Source organism: Urocitellus parryii, chromosome 3 (assembly GCF_045843805.1).
Source record: "Urocitellus parryii isolate mUroPar1 chromosome 3, mUroPar1.hap1, whole genome shotgun sequence".
Lineage (NCBI taxonomy): Eukaryota > Metazoa > Chordata > Mammalia > Rodentia > Sciuridae > Urocitellus > Urocitellus parryii.
The window spans coordinates 79,308,951-79,329,520 of record NC_135533.1 but is presented as its reverse complement, the minus strand read 5'-3'; the positions used below and the strand labels follow the sequence as shown (position 1 = coordinate 79,329,520).

General features: G+C 35.5%; 1 protein-coding gene across 1 annotated transcript in view; it reads right to left on the bottom strand.

Moving 5' to 3' along the window:
* The window catches only part of Abcb5 (ATP binding cassette subfamily B member 5), a 118,641-nt gene that overhangs the window by 22,818 nt on the left and 75,253 nt on the right, over window positions 1–20,570 (bottom strand). Inside the window, exons 20-22 of the mRNA XM_026408509.2 lie at window positions 9,321–9,524; window positions 6,655–6,755; window positions 5,573–5,713 (exon numbers count right to left, since the gene is read on the bottom strand). Of these exons, the coding sequence (XP_026264294.2) occupies window positions 5,573–5,713; window positions 6,655–6,755; window positions 9,321–9,524 (446 nt within the window). The remainder of the gene's footprint in view (window positions 1–5,572; window positions 5,714–6,654; window positions 6,756–9,320; window positions 9,525–20,570) is intronic.

Below are 20,570 nucleotides of genomic sequence, written 5' to 3'. Positions count from 1 at the left end.
TGCTTGCTGGCATGAAATAGATTGGCTGTGGAGGAATATGGTGGCTAAGATCCTCTTGCCAGAGGATCTCTTCCCACAGAAACATCAAGTTGTATAGCTCATGTACCAAACTAACTTCACAAGAGCTAAGAAAATCAGGTGAGAGACCACCTAATAAAATGAAAATATTATTAATGAAGACAGGAAGGATACAGCTGACTGTATCACCTCTGCCTCAACTCCACGAGGCCAAGCATGGCCCTACCCCTAGGCTAATGTGTGTGACTGAGCTGCTACAACTGATAGACCAAGTGCCTACTGTCACCAACTCTCCTCCAACCTTGGGTGGCTGGGCCACAGGATTCTACCTGCTGGGAGGCAGGGAATGAAAACTAGCATAGGATTTTGTCTTGAAGCCCAGTGCCAGGTCTGCTGTGGTGAGACCAAGTATCCAGTAGAAACTGAAGGCCCTGTAGGCAGGCCAGCTCTAGACTAGCCTGTTATGGGATCTAGACTGGCCATGACATTAGGCAGATCTTTGCGCTGGTGAGAAAGATTTGAGTTTTGGTCTGCATTATTTCCAGCCTTGGAGTGGGCCCTGGGGTATACCTGCCCTCCTGTGAATGTATAGGGTCCTGCAGCATAAGACTCAGTGCAACCCAGTTTAATGTCAACCTTGATGGTAAGGGACTCTCTCTACCACCTGTTCCCTAACCTCAGGCAGCACAACTAACACTAGGCTTGTCCTCATAGACAAAGCTCTAGAATTTCCCTGTTACCCAATGGCCAGGCACCTGCCCTTCCGTGGGACAAGCTTGTGTTTTGACCTGCATCACTGCCAGCTGTGGTGTGGTCCTCTGTCACCTTTAAAACTGTGCATGTCCTTAGGGCTGTGAGATTCAGGTATGACCCAGCTTAGTCTCAGCCTGGGTGGCCACGAGACTGCCTTTACCAAAACTACCCAAACTCAGGCAGCATAGAGTGGTAAAGATCCCACTTACTGGGGATAGAACAGGGTATGAGCACAAAACTTTGCCAAGAAACTTAGTGCTGGGCTGGTAAATATTAACAGTGGGCAGATCCCATCAGCTCCCACTATCAGGCCTGCCTGTGAAGAGAATGTCTGAGATAGCTCCAGTGACGGGGAAGACATCTGCACTGGTTCATTGGATTTCTGCTCTGGCCACCATCACCTATGACTAACTGCTGCAGGCTTGGGCCATTAGTCCACTTCAGCAATAGTCAGGTCTCACTCCAGTGTTATGCTGGTCTTGGTGGGCTATGAGGTCACATGTGACATAGCTTGGTGGCATTGCTGGCCCAGAGATGGCTGAGGCTGGTCCACTCATGGTGACTCTACCAGAACCAGGTAGAATCACACAGCACCTGACCACAGGCCAGTCACTGTAGAGGATGCACCTGGTCTACCTTGGCTCCAGGGAGAAGATTGTGGGGACAGACTACTTGTTTTAGGTATTCTCCTGTTTCTTTCTGGAAAACACATCACCAGGGTATCTGGGACAAACCTGGTTACTAGAGGATGGGGGAGTAGGTGGGGAAGGGGGAGAGACAGGGAAATATTGATCAATGGGCACTGAGTTATAGTTAGAGAAAGAAGTTCTGTGCTGTTGCATACTAGGGTGACAGTAATGTGCTGTAAATTTTAAAAAGCTAGAAGAAAGAATTTTGAAGTTTTTTGCCATAAACGAATGGAAAATATTGGAGATGAGTATATTTAACCTAATTTAAACATTATGCAAAGCATACATGTACTATAACATTAATATGCATAAGTTTTATGGATCATTTACAAAATAAAAAAATTTAAAAAGAAAGTCATTGGCATGATTTTGAGATTGAATCATTTTTGAATTAAGAATATTCTCTGCTTAGTTTTATTTATTTTATTTATTTTTAATTTTTTAAAAATATTTATTTTTATAAATATTTTTAAAAAATTAAACATCATTTTTAATGATTTTAAATCACAACATCTTTGTTTGTATGTGGTGCTGAGGTTTGAACCTGGGCCGCACGCATGCCAGGCGAGTGCACTACCGCTTGAGCCACATCTGCAGCCCCTCTCTGCTTAGTTTTAATGCAGACAAATTTCAGTGCAAGAAGAAGGAGATTCCCAGTTATACACATCATATTTTTATGTAAATAATTGTAGGATCAGTCTTCCTGCTCACACACCTGATGTTAGATGTATGGATACAGAAAGGGAAAAAAAAAAACAATTTAAATCTGTGAAACACAGGAGCAGTGTCAAGTTGATCCTGGAGGCATATTTCTACTTTCCTTATTTTATTTTTTGTTGCTCGGGATCAAACCCAGGGCTTCAAGCATGCCAGGCAAGTACTCTGCCACTGAGCTATACCCCCAGCCTTCTCCCTTTATTTCTGATTCCCTTATTCATTTAATAAATATTTAATATGTGCTGTGTCTACCGCTTGTTGTGTGATTTATGGAAATATCCTTAATAATAAGATAGTCTAAGACCACAAGAAATACAGAAGCAAAAAAGACAATCTCAAATTGTGATGTGCTATTAAAAAACCATAATAATGGGAAAGATGAGGAGGGAATGGTACAGGGACCACTTTGGTTCATCAGTGAAAGCCTCTCTGAGGAGCAGATGTGGGAGTGGAAGCTTGGTAATAAAGAGGCCTGGCACAGATCTGGGGAGTGATCGTTCAGGTAAACAGAAGAGCCTGCAAAGTGCAAAGACACTGAGGTGGGGAGTTCCAGGGACAGTGTGGGGCTGCTATGTATTTCACAAAAGGGACAGTGATAGATGAGGTTGGAAGGAAGGCAGAAGCCCCATCATGTGGGGCTTTTAGGTCACAGAAAGGAATTTTGATTTATTCAAACTTTAATTGAAAGTCATGACACTATTTTAATGAATCAATACATTGGTTTTGTGGTTTAAAAAAATTTAATTCTGCTTGGGACACATTAAGATATTTTTAGACGTCCATGTGGGGGTGTCTAGAAAGTAGTTGGATAAGAGTTTAATGTTCAGGGACAGGGTCAGAGATGGAACTACAAGAGAAGAAAGTTACTGGGACTTTTGTGGTAAACTGTCAGACTGGGTGAGACCATCAATGAGAACGTATGGATGAAAGTTCTGAGAACTCTCCACCCTTCAATACGAAGGAGCCCAACAGAGAACAGGAGCCAGTAAGGCAAGGAGTGAAGCCTGGAAAGAAAAGTGTTTCAGGAAAGATTCATGAAATGCCCCTGAGGGCTGAAGTGGAGTTGAAGCCAGTGATGACCTTGGCCATGAGTCTTTCTAGTAACGTGGTGGGAAATAAGTCTTGTCCAGAAGCAGTTTAGGAGAGATTAGAGATGAGAAGGTGTCCAGAGCGAGAACAAGCAATCATTTGGGATCTAGCTGCAAAGGACAGCAAAGACCTTGGAGATAGGTAGGAGGGGCCTTAAGGGAAGGATTTTTCTTTTCTTTCTGAAGATACGTGATTATAAAGCAAAGAGAGCATAATGACAGAGAACTTGAAGAGAAGACTTGAACATCTTCTGTGAGAGTTTATAAAATCACATGACATCCTATATTGCTGTGACTGTTTAACTGGCTTGCTTTCTAGTCCCCAAGACCAGTTGTGCTGAAAGAATGGTTCCCTGGGGATGTGAGAAGGTATGAAAATTTAGAGCAACACTAGGGCATTTTCTGAGTTTCAAGCAATTGGTTTATAATCAAACTTTTATAAGCTTGGGAGTGCCTGCACGACATTACGACCAAGGGAATTCTGTTGATGAAATGGGGGCCTATGAACTGAATAAATTAATTTATGTGATGCCAGATTTGGCTTCTTCTTAATCTGACTAATTAGCCTATGTAATCAGAATGAAGCCCGGGGCTACATGCCATAATTGTTTATAGGTTCACACGGGCAACACTGCCCATTGTTTCAGAGGCTAGGAGAACAAAGTAGAACAGGGACCCTGTGTTTTTCTGTTGAGATTTTAAATACAGATATCCCATTGTACAAGAAAATCTCCCTTCAGGAAACTGCTAAGTACTGTTTTCTGCTAAACTGCTTAATCTTACCTCATCATTAGGTAAGATGCAGGAAAACTGGATTGGTGAACTGTGGATTGTTTTCTTATCAGTGCCTAGTAAAGAAACTTCCTGGGAATCTTAGTCTGCACTTAATAAGTGAAAATATTTTCATGTGATTAGAAAGTAAAACTGATTCCAAGTTTTTCTGAAATTATTTGGCTTCAAACAAGCTCAGGCCGTTTCTTCAAATGGAACATGACCACAAACGCAAACATGTGCCACCAATGAAGGTATTCAAAGGAACATCCTGAGACATGAGAGGTAGCACCCAGAGAGGTGTTCCCAGGTATTTTCTAAGTGGCAGCCTTTTGGGAAAGGTATAATCTCCCAAGTCATCATTCAGAAGAAGCTGATTCTTGCTTGGATGCACATGTTTCAGTGAGCTTTTTGAAAAAGCATAATGCCACTTTTTGAGTCAAATATTGTATGGGGATTTTCTTTAGCTCTAAGGGTTTAATGATGACATTTATAATAAAATTAGCCATCAAATTGGAGCGTTCATTCTGAGCTTCCTATTTCTGACATTTTAGACATAGGAAACTCAGAATGAACACTAAAAGTTGGAATTTATGATTTCAGTTAGTTGTATTTAGGTTATTTCTATGAAGTAAAGAAATTCATAACTTGGTGAACCAAATTCTAAACTATCACCTTCAACCAATGTGTTGTGAAAGAAAGCCTCACTGGCAATCATGATTAACTCCCAACTGTGACTTTTCTGAAGGGGAACACTCATTTATATGCTTTGTTTTCTGAAATGTTTACTTAGCAAAGAACTCAGCCTTACTGATTTGTAGTCATACTTAATATTATTAAGATATCTTTATTCTGGGAATTCCATAAAGTCTTGCAAATTCCCTGAGGAGTGGATATCATGAAGACATATGTTGTTCCTGCATTCCCACATTCTAGAAAATAAAATCTGTGAGTGATTCATTTGGGGATTCAATTTAGATTATTAGTATTATATAGGTATCAGTATTTTACCATTAATTTTTTAAAAAAAATTTTTCTTTCAGGTGTAGTTGGACATGATACCTTTATTTATTTATTTATTTTTATGTGATGCTGAGGATTGAACCCAGTGCCCTGCACATGCTAGGCAAGCACTCTACTGCTGAGCCACAACCCCAATCCCCCCACTTACCATTAAATATTTAAAGAAAGTTTAATACTTTTACAGCTATTAAGCAACAAAAATAGCTTGATTTAATTCCACATTATGAACGTATATTAAAATATTACATTGTACCCCATAAACTTATAATATGCACAGTAATTTTCTACCAGTTAAAAATCAAACATATATATACATATATATTTACATACACACACACACACACACACACACACACACATATATATATATATATATATATACATATGTATATATTTAAGTTTTCTAAGCACACCTTGCCCACATATGTGATTTAAATGACAATTCTCTGTATAAACTAGATACCTTTGGTTAATATGACCCACTTACAGGGTTTTTGTATATGCACAACTTACATGAACATGCCCTCTGGTGTCATTCGTCCAGTTTGAAATAAATAGGCTCCAAATCTAAATGCTGCTGCATAGGCAAAATACACAAAGGCATGGCTGAATGCATAACAGCTTCCTATGATCTGTCCTTTCTTCAAGGTATTTCTGAAATGCATGATTTACCAAACAATGGTGCATGAGTTATAGTTGGATCAACTTAATACATGTAACATAATGAATATAGCACTTTGAAACGTTATCATTTAGTGGATATGTATTTTAAGTATTAAATAAATGAGATTTTCTTTTTACTACTGAGAATTATTATAGAGAAGACATGAGATAAATGATTTTCTCTATAGTGATATACTCTATGGTTTAACAAAGATGTCTTCATTTACTTCCAAATGAATGGATAAAGTCTGTGAAAGGATAGTAAAGAAATTTAGTTTAGAGAAATGAATAAATATTCTCTAATTATCTACAACAATCTTGCTTTAATAGAATACATAGAGGCAATTAAAGGGTGATACCAACCACAGGCACAAGTGCAGAAGTGTATAAAGCAATCAGAGTGTCGCTAAGCCAGTGTGATAAGGGGGGGTAGTTTAATAAACAGGTTTTGCTGTAAATACATTTTTAGAAAATTTTTTTTAGTTGTTGATGGACCTTTATTTTATTTTTTTTGTTTATATGTGGTGCTGAGAATCGAACCCAGCACCTCACACATGCTAGGCAAGTGCTCTACCACTTGAGTCACAACCCCAGCCCTATACATTTGTTTTAAAACATAAACTATCCTAGAGATTTAAAGTAAAGGGATGTACACTCTTTCTTTCTTGAATACGTTACTTCCTGGAGTCTTTTTTTCTGGATAATAAGACAGATGTGTATACTTCAGTGACATGGAAGACCTAAAATGTTTATTTTTAATTGTGTTTGCCCTTGAGTTTTCTTCATGTCTTCTTAGTAAAGTTGTGTGAGAAATTATGATAGGCCACTCTCAGGAAAGATTCTAGAGCAGGTGGATTGCCAGGCAAACTGCCAGAGTATTGGGAAGCACTGATGTTACAGGATAGCACAGTCAACAGCGTCGGGATAGTCACCTGTGTTGGGTCTGAAGAGTCTCCTCATATGTTTGCTCAAAGGCTTTCTCTCTTGTTAATGACACTATAGTATGTATGTTCTCCACAGCTTCAATTGCTATCTTATAAAATAGGACAATACAATAAGGACATAAAGTTAGTAATGCTTATACTTTTCTTGGTAGTGAATTCTAGTCACGTACACTGGGGACATTATAAGTATATCGGGTCAATAAGATTTTCTGTCAAGTATTCTTACCTTCCTCCCTCCATCTCCAAAAATAAGATCCAAAAATTACATTTCAGATAATAAGCTTAAGCACAAATTTTTAAAAAAATATTTAGTGTACCAAGTTTAGCTTCTTCAAGTCTTTATTGAATATCAGTTTAAATTGGTTCCATGGGCTGGGGAATATAACATTAGTGAGCTTTATGTTCATATGCAAAGGGGTTTCTTATAAATTTTAAAACAATTCAAGTAAAAGATAGCAGAGAGAATCAAAGAAATAATTGTTTTATTTTAGAACAGAAATGCAAATAACAACTAAAAAGGACTCCGGAACATTTCATAATAGTATCATGTGATGTGGCTATACAATTATTTATAAGATAAAGCCATTTCTCATTTTCATGTCTGTGAATTTAAAAAGATATCGAATACAAATATAATTAATGCTTTCCCATATTTATAGAGTTTTCAAAAAGAATGTGTAATAGCATGGGATCTCAAACATAGGAGGCTTTTGGCTTAGAACTGTTTGAACATGAAAACACAGACTGGCTAGAAAGAGAAACTTCCTATTTTCTCCTAGACTGGCTCTGTAGGTTCTGTAGGTTGTGTGACAGGTAAATACCCAGCATTATTTATTTATTTTGTGATGCTGGGGACCAAACCCAGGATCTTGTGCATGCTAGGCAAGCATGCTACCAACTGAGCTACATCCCCAGCCTCACCCAGCATTATTTGAAGGACAATTTGGATTGCAGGAGAGAACCAGATTTCTAAATTGTGGTTAGGACACCCGGATTCTGCTTTCAATTTTGATGTTGAGTTGTTTAAAATTCTCATTGATTTCAAAATGAATGCAAAGAGTGCTTTTTAAAAACACATTGTGTAGCATGCAAAGGAAGATAGATACGAATGCTGAAATTTCCTTTGAGGGGGAAAATACATGAACAACAACGAAAAGCCTTTGTGATTAATTTTGACAAAGAGAGAAAGATCCTTACAGACACCTAGAAAATACTGTACCCTTTAAACATAAAGCCATTTTAAGTATGAAAAATAAAATGTTTGACGACCTATTCAAATCTATACACATAATTAAAGAAGAACCAATATGTTTTATTGGTCTATATTCTAAATTTGTCTTTGGTAAACTACTTACTGAAAGCTATAGGGAAAGAACTCAGATTGACTATTTGGTGTTATTGGTGGTATAGATTGAGGTTACTCTAATGATACAAAAGAAAAGTCAAGGGGATATGTAACTAAAGCTCATGGTACAAAAAAATAAGATGAGGACAATCTAATTAATGTTTCATGAATTTAGAACTTGTGCAACTTCTAAATCATACCATTTAGGCTAAATAACTGCTTACTGCCTCTGAGGCAATTATTTGGTAAGTAGTTGAGTCTGCATAACTCAGCTGACATTCCAGGGTCCTTATCTAGTACAAGAAAAGTGGAGAGGTTCAAGGGTCAGGCACAACAGATTAGCTCACTCATGTGCTCAGCATTCCTGCTCATTCGTGGTCTTTATACTGTTCCAGCCTTGTTCCAGTCTCTGTGATATTGACCATAAAGATGTCTAAATCATTTTTATATTCAGAAGATGTTCACCACTGTGGTAAATGATTACGGTTACCTGTGTATCCAGACCATGAGAGGAATAGCCTAAGCCCTGGAATATGTGGCTTAGAGAAGACTCAGTATCTTCATGATACAGCTTCTGAAAGGCTGTCATGAAACTCAGCTTTTGGATTTTTTCCAAGATGAAAGCCAAGAAGAGCAGGATAGAAGGCATCGAAAATAAATTTTAAAAGCCCCAAACTAACAAAACCTCACAAAACCCCTAACACCAAAACAACAACAACAACAACAACAACAACAACAACAACAAAACACAACAACAAAAAACCATTACTGCCTACTGCCAGGGTTATCTAAAGGTAGACTGGGAAAGTAATGTTTTGCTTACCACTGAGGGAAAGAGGGGGTACTTAATAATGTCCTTTGTCATTATGTGCTTCCTGTCTTGCAGCCACTATTCTAAATGTTTTCCATATACTAATGCTATTTTGTGTGATACACAAATCTGTAAGTGGATACTATTATTATTCCCATTTACAAGGGAGAAAACAAAAGGTCACAAAGGTTCACATAACATGCTCATATCACATATGTTTTAGTGACATAAAGTGAATTCTAACTCAGCCAATTTGACTCCAGATCCTGTGCTGTAATGGACCCTATCACCATGCCCTGTCTATATCCTGTTCTATACTGGTCTGGTCTCTGTGTGTGTGTGTATATCTATCTATATGTATGAGTGTGCATGTATACACACATACCTACCACATACCACTTTACAGATTCCTAAAAGATGAGGTTGATATATTATAAAGATGGGAGCTCTGATTATTATTTTTAAATGTTATACTGGTAATAAGAGCCTTCATTTTACCTTTCCTGCACGCTTAAGTTCTTGCTTATCCTTGTTTGCAAATCCAGTCACTACTGCGGTTTCAATCATTCCAGTTAGAGCAAGTACTGGAGCAATGCTCAGAATCAAGAGTGTCATCTCCCATCCATATACAAGGGAAATGATAACGGACAATCCCATGTTGGTTGCATTTTGCATTAAGACACCAACCCTTGAACTTGTTGCCTAGAATTAGACATATTTTGGGGAAAAAAAGTCAGTCAGCTTTAAACTTATAAGATTTCCTCTTAGCATTTCCTGCAAAATAAGGAAGGCTGTATTATTTATTTTTTAGGATTTATACTTAGATTTATACTTTGAATTTATACTCAGATATTAAATAAGACATTTTTAAATGCTCTTAACTTAGGAATCATGTTTTATTTTCTGCCTCATTTCCAATATTGAGACCCCACATGAACTAGCTTTCAGTGTAGTGGACCACAGTATAGAACAATGTCTAAAAGCATGAAAGAAGCAGGCTATCCAAAACTATGACCTGCTTAGAGGAAGACACTTCTGATGCTTCATTTGAGATCTTTCTTTAAATAGTTCTGCAGAATTTTGTACTTCAATCTGAGTTAAGTGTATTTATTGAAACTTGGAGTTACAGGACTTGTCCGTGAGATCTACACAGTGTGTACACACATACACTCCCACCCTACCTCTAAATCCTAACTTAGAAACTCTTACAGAGAAGGTTGATGTTTGAAAGTATCAGAATCACAGCTGCTGTTCCAAAAAAAAAAAAAAAAAATTAACAACAACCACAAAAAAAACCAATCTTTAGCTAAGCATTTTTCACTGTTCACTATGTATAAAGCTGTGGTCCCGTGTATTGGGAATGTTATTGGACAATAAATATCTTAATAATTAGTAACATGAAAGTAGCAGTTTTACTACATGCAAAACAGATGTGTATTTAAATTTTAAGGGTTTGGAAAAGATGGTTTGAATTATGTATGAATTCTTTGAGTGTTTTATATATTCCATTTCATGAAGAATAAAAAGAAAGAGAATGTTATATTTTAGCTTATATATTCACTAAAATTGAATTTAATTTATCTTTAGTAATAGTCTAAGGTAAATAATTAATTTTTTTCTTAATAAAAATTTTTGCTTTATGGAATCTATAAAAATAAGATCTTGAATTTTTAAAAAAATTTTATTTGTTCTAATTAGTTATACATGACAATATAATGCATTTTGACACACCATACATAAATGAAGTACAACTTCTCATTCTTCTGGTTGTACATGATGTAAAGTTATACAGGTTGTGTAATCATATTTGCACACAGGGTAATAATGTCTGATTCATTCTATTGTCATTCCTACTTCCATACCCGCTTCCCTCTCTTCACTCCCCTCTGTCTAGTCCAAAGTACTCTGTTCTCCCTGCTCTCCATTGTGAAAACTAGCATCTGCATATCAGAGAAAACATTCAGCCTTTGTTTTTTTGGGATTGGCTTATTTTACTTATTTCATGTCATATAATATTCTCCAATTCCATCCATCTACTGCCAAATGCCATAATTTCATTCTTCTTAAGATCTTGTATACTTTTAGTACATTTGTTTTTTCATTTATAAATTCTCTCAGTGAAGATATGATAATCATTCAAGGAACTATAACTTAAGCCATCTGGGTTCACACTGAATATTCTTTGGAGTACAGTGCTTTGTGTTGAAGAGGCAAGAGTTGATATGGAAAGGCCAACATGGAGAGGAAAGGAGAGCAGAAGGGAAAGCAGATTGAAAGAGGCCAAAATAGGAAGAAATGAGAATGTCAGTCACCATAATTTTCATACTATTATTGTAGCTAATATGTAAAGGTGCTCAAAGAACAGCCAACACTTACTGAGCAGAAAATAAGCACTTCACCTTCACTGTCTTTTATTTATTTATTTATTTATTTATTTATTTATTTATTTATTTATTCAAAGAGAGAGTGAGAGAGGAGAGGACAGAGAGAGAGAGAGAGAGAGAGAGAGAATTTTTAATATTTATTTTTTTAGTTCTCGGCGGACACAACATCTTTGTTGGTATGTGGTGCTGAGGATCGAACCCGGGCCGCACGCATGCCAGGCGAGTGCGCTACTGTTTGAGCCACATCCCCAGCCCCTTCACGGTCTTATAACAATCTCTTTTTAGTTTTTGTTGCAGTACTGGGGATTGAACTTAGGGCCTCATGTATGTGAGGCAAATGCTGTACCACTGACAAATTACATCCCCATCCCTTATAACAATCTTATAACAATGCTAGGAGATAGATACTGTCATTATGCCTGCAATTAATTACTATGCCTGCAATGTAAATGAGAAACTGAGATAGAAAGACAAAATAACTTGCCCTCGGTCTTTGATTTCTAACGAAAGATAAAGAACTCTTTGTTCTTTGAAATCATTTGAGATTAAGGGCTGACCTCAAATCCTATTGTCCTTTGCATACTCAGGGATGATTTCTTATGACCAAAAGCATTCTCTCTCTTAATCAAAATCATAAAATTAATATTTGATACATGATTGCCATGAAACCCTAAGACTTCATTCAAGTCTTGTCAGTTATCTAAATCATGATATCCTTTTATAGCAAAAGGATATCCAGTTCAGAATTGCAAACTCCATTTAGAAATTATGTCTCTTTAGCCCATTTCAATTTGGCATAGTTCCACATTTCTTACCTTGATGTTCATGACTTTCAATTTTTTGAAGATTATAGGCCAGTTATTTGGTTGACTGTCTCTCAATTTGTGCCTATCCTCTATTTCCTCATGATTAGATTCAGATGATGAATTTTTGGCATTCATAACACAGGAGTGATTCTGTATTCTTCTCATTGCATCTCATCAAGTGGCATGCAACTTTGATAGGTCCTATTCTGGTAGTGTTTACTTATATAATTAATTAAATGGTGTCTTCTATGTTTCTCCATTGTGAAGCTATTTTTTCTTTGTTAGTGTTTTGAGGTGAGTTTCTTTGGAGCTATACTAATATTCAATTTCTCATTAAACTTTATTTATTTTGTAGTATAAACTGGGTTCTTAGTATGGTTTCTTATTTTTGTCAAGTGGTTTGTAAGTCTCTCTTTCTCTTTCTTTCTTCTTTTTTTTTTTTTAACTGGGGATTGAACCCACAGGCACTTAATCACTGAGTACATCCCTAGTCCTTTTTATTTTTTCTTTTAAGTTTTTAAATTATTAATTAATTAATTAATTTTAATTAGGTGTATATGACAGCAGAATGCATTTTGATTCATTGTACACAACTGCAGCACAGCTTTTAATTTCTCTGGTTGTACACGATGTAGCGTCACACCATATGTGCAGTCTTGCGTGTACCTAGGGTAGTGATATCCATCTCATGCCACCATCTTTTCTGCCCCCATGCACCCTTCCCATCCCTCCCTCCCCTTTGCCCAATAAAAGTTCCTCCATTTTTTCCATGCAAAGGCCAAATGTTCTCTCTGATAAGTCTTTTTTTTTATTTTGAGACAGGGTCTCACTAAGTTGCTGAGGGTCTTGCTAAATTGGCCAGGCTGGCCTTGAACTTATGATCCTCCTGCCTCAGTCTCCCAGGACATGGGGTTACAGATAGGAGCCATCACCCCCAACTAAGTCTCATTTTGATATAGAAATTGTCCCAGGATGTAACCACAAGTGCTCTCAAGTCAGTTTTGTTGTCTTTTGACATGTCTTTATCAATCTTTGTATATGTTCTTATTTTCTGACATAGACTGATTTTTCAGATTCATCTTGCACTACCTCTGCCCTACCCCTGGAATCAATAATTTCTCAATATACCTCTGACTCCTTTTAGTGGAGATGTTATTTAGCTGTCAAAATATGAAACTAATTATGCTCATTATTTTTGGGCAGGACTGTGAAGTTATGTAAATGTGCATGGATGGATGCATGCACACATTTATATTTATATTTTCTTCTCTATTTATGTTGAAATGTATAAATGTATAAAGGTTTTCATCAACAAACTGTTTTTCCTCCATGACTAAGTAACCTATCTTACCTTAAAAAAATCAAATCTGAAAAACAAATACAATATTTAACTATCAATTATTCAATAACTGTGATTTCAGTCCAAGGCTACAGGTTAATTTCAGTTTTCTCCATTTCCATAATTTGTTACCTCCTTTTCACAAGTGAAAAATCTGGTTTCCATTTTCTTTAATAGATTCATCTGTGTGATTAATCTCTCTGTGTTCAACCAATCTGGCCCTGGCCACTCCCCTGCAAAATATCGTTCTGACTTTGCTCTGGCTCTGCTCATCCCTGTAATGGGCTGTGGTGACACATGGATGCCCAGCAAACCATGGCTGGGCTCCAAAACCCAGCTCTTCCCCTTCTTCCACTTTGATGGAGGGCTAGTACTCTTAGCTACTTCATCATAGTAGTGTCCAATTGAAAAATTAAATATATTCATTAAAGTGTACATATTAGATATGACATTTCTTATTTCCCTTTTTGGTCTCTATAAATTAGTCTAAGTAAATGTGTAAAGGATAGAAAAGGATAGAAACATCATAGTATGAGGTAAGATAAAAGATGTTCTAGAAAAAAACTTCAAATAAGCAGATTTGTTTTTATAAGAACTACGTTTTATTAATTGTATTGATTTTTTTTAATTTTCAAATTTTTAAAATAGTAATTATTATTTTGGTACTGAAGAGTACACCCAGCAGGGCCACCACTGAGCTAGATCTCTAGCCCTTTTTATTTTGAGACAGAGTTTCACTACGTTGCTTAGGGCCTTGCTGAATTGCTGAGGTGGTATTGAACTTGGGATCCTCCAGCCTCAGTCTCCTGAGTAGCTGGGATTATAGGCATGCACCATCATGCCTGACTATGAATCTTATTTTATTGGGACACATGACACTTAGTGCTGGGATGGAAAAATGAGAACCCCTATTTATTTACCTAGAAACACAGTTATAATAGACTACATTTAAAAATACATGTTTTGGCCAGGCACAGTGGCATACGCCTGCAATTCCAGAAGCTCAGGAGGCTGAGGCAGGAGGATGGCACGTTCAGAGCCAGCCTCAGCAATGGCAAGGCACAAATCAACTCAGTGAGACCCTGTCTCTAAATTAAATACAAAATGGGTCTAGGGATGTGGCTCAGTGGTTAGGTGCCCCTGAGTTCAATCCCTGGTACTCTGTCCCCCTACCCCCCAAAAATAAATGTTTTGTTCTTACCATGAAAACATGATCATTAGAAAAAGCTTAAATAATGTTAAAATTAACACTCTTCATATACTGACATCAGATTAGGATTATTGTTTGTACGCAGTTGTGTATTCCGTTTTTATTGCTTTACATTATACTACAAGTTTTTTCTTGATCAATAAATATTCTTAAACATTTGACTTTCTTCCATTTTTGTTTTTATTCCCATGAAGGGGGTAGAACCCAGAACCTCATGCATGGTATGTAGGCAAATAATTTATTATTATTATTTTGCTATTAAAGCTGCAATGAACATGTTATTAATGCATTCATGAGATATGGCACAACTTTTATGCAGTTTAATACATGTATAATTGGAGTCCCTGAAGAGAGAGGTGAGAGACTAGGGCAAGAGCAAAAAAATTGAATAATTAATGACCAATAAATTTTCCAAACAGTGAAATCCACAAGTTAATAAATCCAAGATAATCGTGAACTTCAAGCATAAGAAGTAAGAAACTATATGAAAGTCCATCACAATTTCAAAGTCAGCAAAAAAGAAAAGCATTAAAAGCAACCAAAAAATATATAGAGGGGAAAAAAAGACAGATAATTACAGATAGTTTATTGACAAAAGAATAGGGAGAAGAAGAATGTACAGCAATGTTTTAAATCTATGAATAAATACATCTGTCAACATCATATTTTGTAGTCCGTGGAAATGTATTTTAAAAATGGAGGTTAAATAAAGACTTTGCAGGCATACCAAAGCCAAAATAATTACTCACCATCAGACCTGAACTACAAAAAATGTGAAAGAAGACCTGGAGGCAGACGGCAAATGATAACAATAGAAATATTTATCTAGAACATGTAATGAAGAGACCAGAAAAGTTAACTATGTGAGTCAATATATAACTATTTATTTGAAGTTCTTTAGGAGACAAGTGACAAATAAAAATGATCATGATGTAGAGTTGATCAATAAATACTCTTAAACATTTGACTTTCTTCCATTTTTGTTTATGAGTATTTATTCTACATATGATGTGTAGTACATATGTAGAAAGGAACTGTATGATAATAATAGCAAAATATTGAGATAAAAGGGAGGTACACTATTGTCAATTTCTTTTCTTTTTCTTTCAGTTCTGGGGATTAAACCCAGAGCCTCAGGCATGCCAGGCAAGAACTCTATCAAAAGCTACATCCCCAGTGTTTTAAAAAAATTGTTATTACTTTATTTTGAGACAGGGTCTCTCTAAATTGTATAGGCTGAACTTCAACCTAGGATCTTCTTTTGTCAACCTTCATAGGAGCTGGGATTACAGATATGTGGTACCATACCCAGTGGAAGTTTCTTAAACTATAGATTGAGTATATGTGCCACATTTTTTTTATCCTTTCATCTATTGAAGGGCGTCTAGGTTGGTTCCACAGTTTTGCTATTGTGAATTGAATTGAATGCATTCCACTGTCATATATAAAACAACTCAAAAAACTATAGATTGATATTTGGAGGTAGACTGTGATAAGTGAAAGATGTATACTATTAACACTCTGTAACCACTAAAATAATAAAGCAAAGATCCTCAACTAGTAATATCACCTCCCTTTCCAGAGAGAGAGAAAGAGAGAGAGAGAGAGAGAGTGAGAGAGAGAGATCAGAATAATAAAGAATTTTAATCCAGAAGAAGGCCGAAAAATAGGAAAACTGTAAAAAGAACAAATGTGGCAGAAAATAGCAAAATGAAACATTTAAGCCTAATATTAATAATCACAGAAAAATGAAAATGGGCTGAATAACCCAATTAAAAGCAACTTATAGGTTGCCTATAAGAATCACACTCTAAATGCAAAGACACAAAATAGAATAAATATATAAGGGTATTGTCCATTTGGATTTCTGTGTAAAATACCATTTGAAATCTTTTGTGGATTTTTTTTTTATTGTACAGGTCAAAACAACATGGGTTGCAGTCCACATTTGATTACATATTATTATATTGCTCACAAGGTAAGAAGGTTTTTTATATATTTAAATGACTGGGAAAAAAATGAGAGAAAAATATACTGCATTATGTGGTAGATGTATAAATGCAAATTCCTATGTCTAAAAATAAAGTTTTATTAGAATACTATCTTGTTTTGTTTACTTTTTGTTTTTTTGGCAGTCTTAGGTTTCAATAATAGAGTTCAATAGATGCAAGATAATCATATGTGCCCCCTCATCACATTGCACTGCTTGTTCAACATGCTAGAAATTCAATGATGTGATTATAATTTGATAGCATGTTAAGCACCTCTTGTACTGCTATATTGTGACATTTTATCCTAGTTTTTAAAATTACCATTGTATATCCATCATCTTAAAACAAGAAAGACAAAGTGCACTTCAAATGTAATGTTTTTAAGGCATGGTGCACTGCGAACAGCTTTTCATTTAAAAAAAAATTTTTTTTTAATTGTCCTTAGATCTTTTATTTATTTATTTATTTATTTAATTATTTAGTTACATGTGGTACTGAGGATCAAACCCAGGACCTCACACATGCCAGGGGAACGCTCTACCACTGAGCTACAACTTCAGCCCCTAGTTTTGTATTCTAATTACAAACATTTTACTTTATATGTAGTGACACTATGTAGTGATGAAAACTAACAAAATATACAAACCTTACCAGACTGACCATTTATTATAATATTCCCAGTTCATAAGAAAACAAGATTCAGGAAAATTAGAAAATTTAAAATAGAATCTATTAGCAGAATTTCTTCACAAAATTAAAATGTGATAATGAGACTGAAACCAAAGTAATTTTCTGTATGACTCATTTACCAGCCAAGTAAAGAACATCATTTTCAGGAAATGAGTTAATTAAATCATGTTTGATTATAATGGGAAGAAGTATGTTCAGAATGCATGACTTGTATTTAAGACTACTAGCCATTTGGTGAAAATTTATTCTCAATGAAGACAGGGAGAGCAACGTCAATAATTAAAAAGTAAGGTAGATTATCTTGAGTGGTTTTTCTAGCTCAGGATAAGTTGATAGATTGTAATGATTTTGCTCAGTGTTGGTTTTTGTTTTTTTGAGAACCACTGTGGAGTTTTAAGTGACTGAACAGTTAGGTGCCATGAATAGTCTCCGTGGGATAACTACAGATGAGAACACTTTCAAAGAACTTAAGAAAAAATTAAGTCAATGCAGCCCAAAGTGGAATCTGTTAAGATGCATTATAACTGATGGTGGTGAAAATATTTGTGAACAGAAAAAAGAATCAGTTGGACGAATTTACAAAATCTTGTGAAGATGTGAAATATTTAAAGCTTACAGTTATTCATTGTTATTATCCATCAGCATGCATTTTATGGAAAACAATCGAATATATCAGGCATTTTCATGACTTTAGATATAGCTTTTGCTGTAGACTTGATAATTTTTCTTAATTTACTCAATCTCAAACTGCAGGGCAAAACTAATTATATATCAACTTTATACTGTAGTAAAGTCATTTCAATGAATAACTAACATTGTTTGAATCAAAAGTAATATCAAGCTGTTTTGTACATTTCCCATGTCAAAAGTTGAGTTAAGGAATGAGGTCATCATTGTCTAGTAATAATATTCTAGTTCTAACTAATCAGCTTGTTGGGCTTTTGGAATTAATAAATGAAATAAATTTTTATTATTTCTTGGGGCAATATAATTATAGCTCTGATGAGAAGTTCTTGGCACTAGCATGGGGTCTGTCAGTTGTAAATAAAGTTTACACTGTGGTGTCAACAACACACTTTCTTGTGGACAAAAATGAGGTAAGACTTTTGGTTGATGGGAGGGTTACTAAAATATGCAGAAATAATAATACCTTGTAATTTTGTAAAATCTAGTCTCCAAAAGAATCTAAAATGGTTTTATACCTTTATTAAAACTACCTATTACACTGTAAACAGTGTGTTGACAGATGTACTGGCAATAAGTCACTACCTTGGGCTAAAACCATACCAGTCAGATTGGTTATATTCATTCAACTCTTCTAGGATTGTGTTCATTAACATGTTTTTATCATGACTCTCAAAGTATCAGAGCTTCTAAAAAAATCCCGAGACATATATTTTTGGCCAATAAAGGTTTCAGACTGAGATGTATCAATGTTTGGAGCTAACTTATGAATATTCACTCTCTTACATTTGATAAGACAAAATGTAATTGAAATTACATGGTAAAGAAACTAAGATGCAGGCCGTGGAGGCACATGCCTGTAATCCCACTGGCTTGGGAGGCTGAGTCAGGAGGATGGCAAGTTTAAAGCCAGACTCAGCAACTTAGTGAGGTACAGAGCAATTTAGCTAGACCCTGTCTCTAAATAAAACATAAAAAGGGGATATGGCTCCATGGTTAAGTCCCCCTGGGTTCAATCCCTGGTTACAAAAAAAAAAAAAAAAAACTAAGATGAAGTATGGTTTAATTAAGTTGATATAATAGAAAGTATAACCCCAAGTTATTTCCTGACTCATTTCTTGTCTAAAGCATCTTTGAGAAAAAGGAACTGGTAGACAAATAGGATTGGTAAATACTTCTTTGTTTGATTAAAAAAAAAAAACTCTTCAAGGTTTATATGAATTACATAACTTTACTAATAGACACAGTCTCACCCTTAGAAACCTTTTTTGGTCATTTTATGATTAAATTCAGCAAGTTCAAATTCTTCCATCAGAATTCCAATCATTATTTTTTAGCTATTACTTTTGAGTTAGTGACAATGATTTTACTTGTCCAGAAGTTATTAGGATATCAGCATTTCCTAACTGCAACAAGAAAGTTTCAAAAGATCATTTGGTGTTAATAAGATACTTATAAAAAGTCAAGCAGCCAGGAATGGAGGCACACGTCTGTAACCCCAGTGACTTGGGAGGCTGCAATAGGAGAATCACAAGTTTGAAGCTAGTCTCAGCAAGTTATGAGACCCTGTCAAAAATAAATAAATAAGTAAATAAGTAAGTAAGTAAGTAAATAAATAAATAAAAAGGCTGTGGGTTTAATTCAGTGGTAGAGTACTCCTAGGTATGATCTTTAGTAAAAAAAAAAAAAAAAAAAAGTCAGGAAAGTAATATCATTAATTTTTCTCAATCAGAGACAATACTATATTAGAAATAATTAATGAATGTAAGGGCAGTAATGTTGGCCTTTCAGTATTCATTTGGCTTTTTAGTGAAGCAAATACTTGTTAAAAGAGGTGTTTCACTTATAATCTATAACTGCTAGTATGAATGCCTGTTTCAATCAAAAGATTCCCAAAAAGGTAGTAAAAGAAAAAGAGTACAGTAAAGAAAAAATAGCAAATTAGATGAAATTCGGATTGAAATGGAATAATAAGGATTGATATTTCAGTGCAGAGTTGTAAATCATGGAATTCTAAATGCACAAGTATAAATCTATTGTGTTGTGTAAATAAATTCTATATTCATTATTTTGTTTTTTTGAAAGGAGAAGGATTTATTTAAGAATAGAAACAGAAACAGAACTCTCACAGGGCGAGAGAGGACCTGATAGCAGATTGCCCTTATTATTTTTCTACTAAGCAAAATTTCACCCTTCATTTTTTTTTCCATTTATGCCAAGCTCCTCAGCCTCTGTTAAAAATTTAAATATTATCTGATGAAACTCTAGAGCCTTGCCTTCAAAATGAACAGAAAGAATCTCAGAAAGAGATGCAGCTGCCATCTTTTCTCTCCATCTCTCTCTCAACATGAAATTAGTTTTCTCAACCTAAAATGGATGGGTGAGGACATCTGCAATTGTAACTAACTTGTTCTAGCCTCCAACATGTAAATCTATCCTTGGTGATATATATTGAACAGAGGTCTTGCAAAAGTTAGAAAAATTGTAATAGTTGGCATCTTTTGTGAAAATCTCAAAAAAAAAAAACCCATGCAATTCTGATGAGTTGTCTTAGGTAACAATCTGATGCTCTATTCATAATGCTGTAATTACAGCTGGGCATGGTGGCACACGCCTGTAATCCCAGTGATTTAGGAGGCTGAGG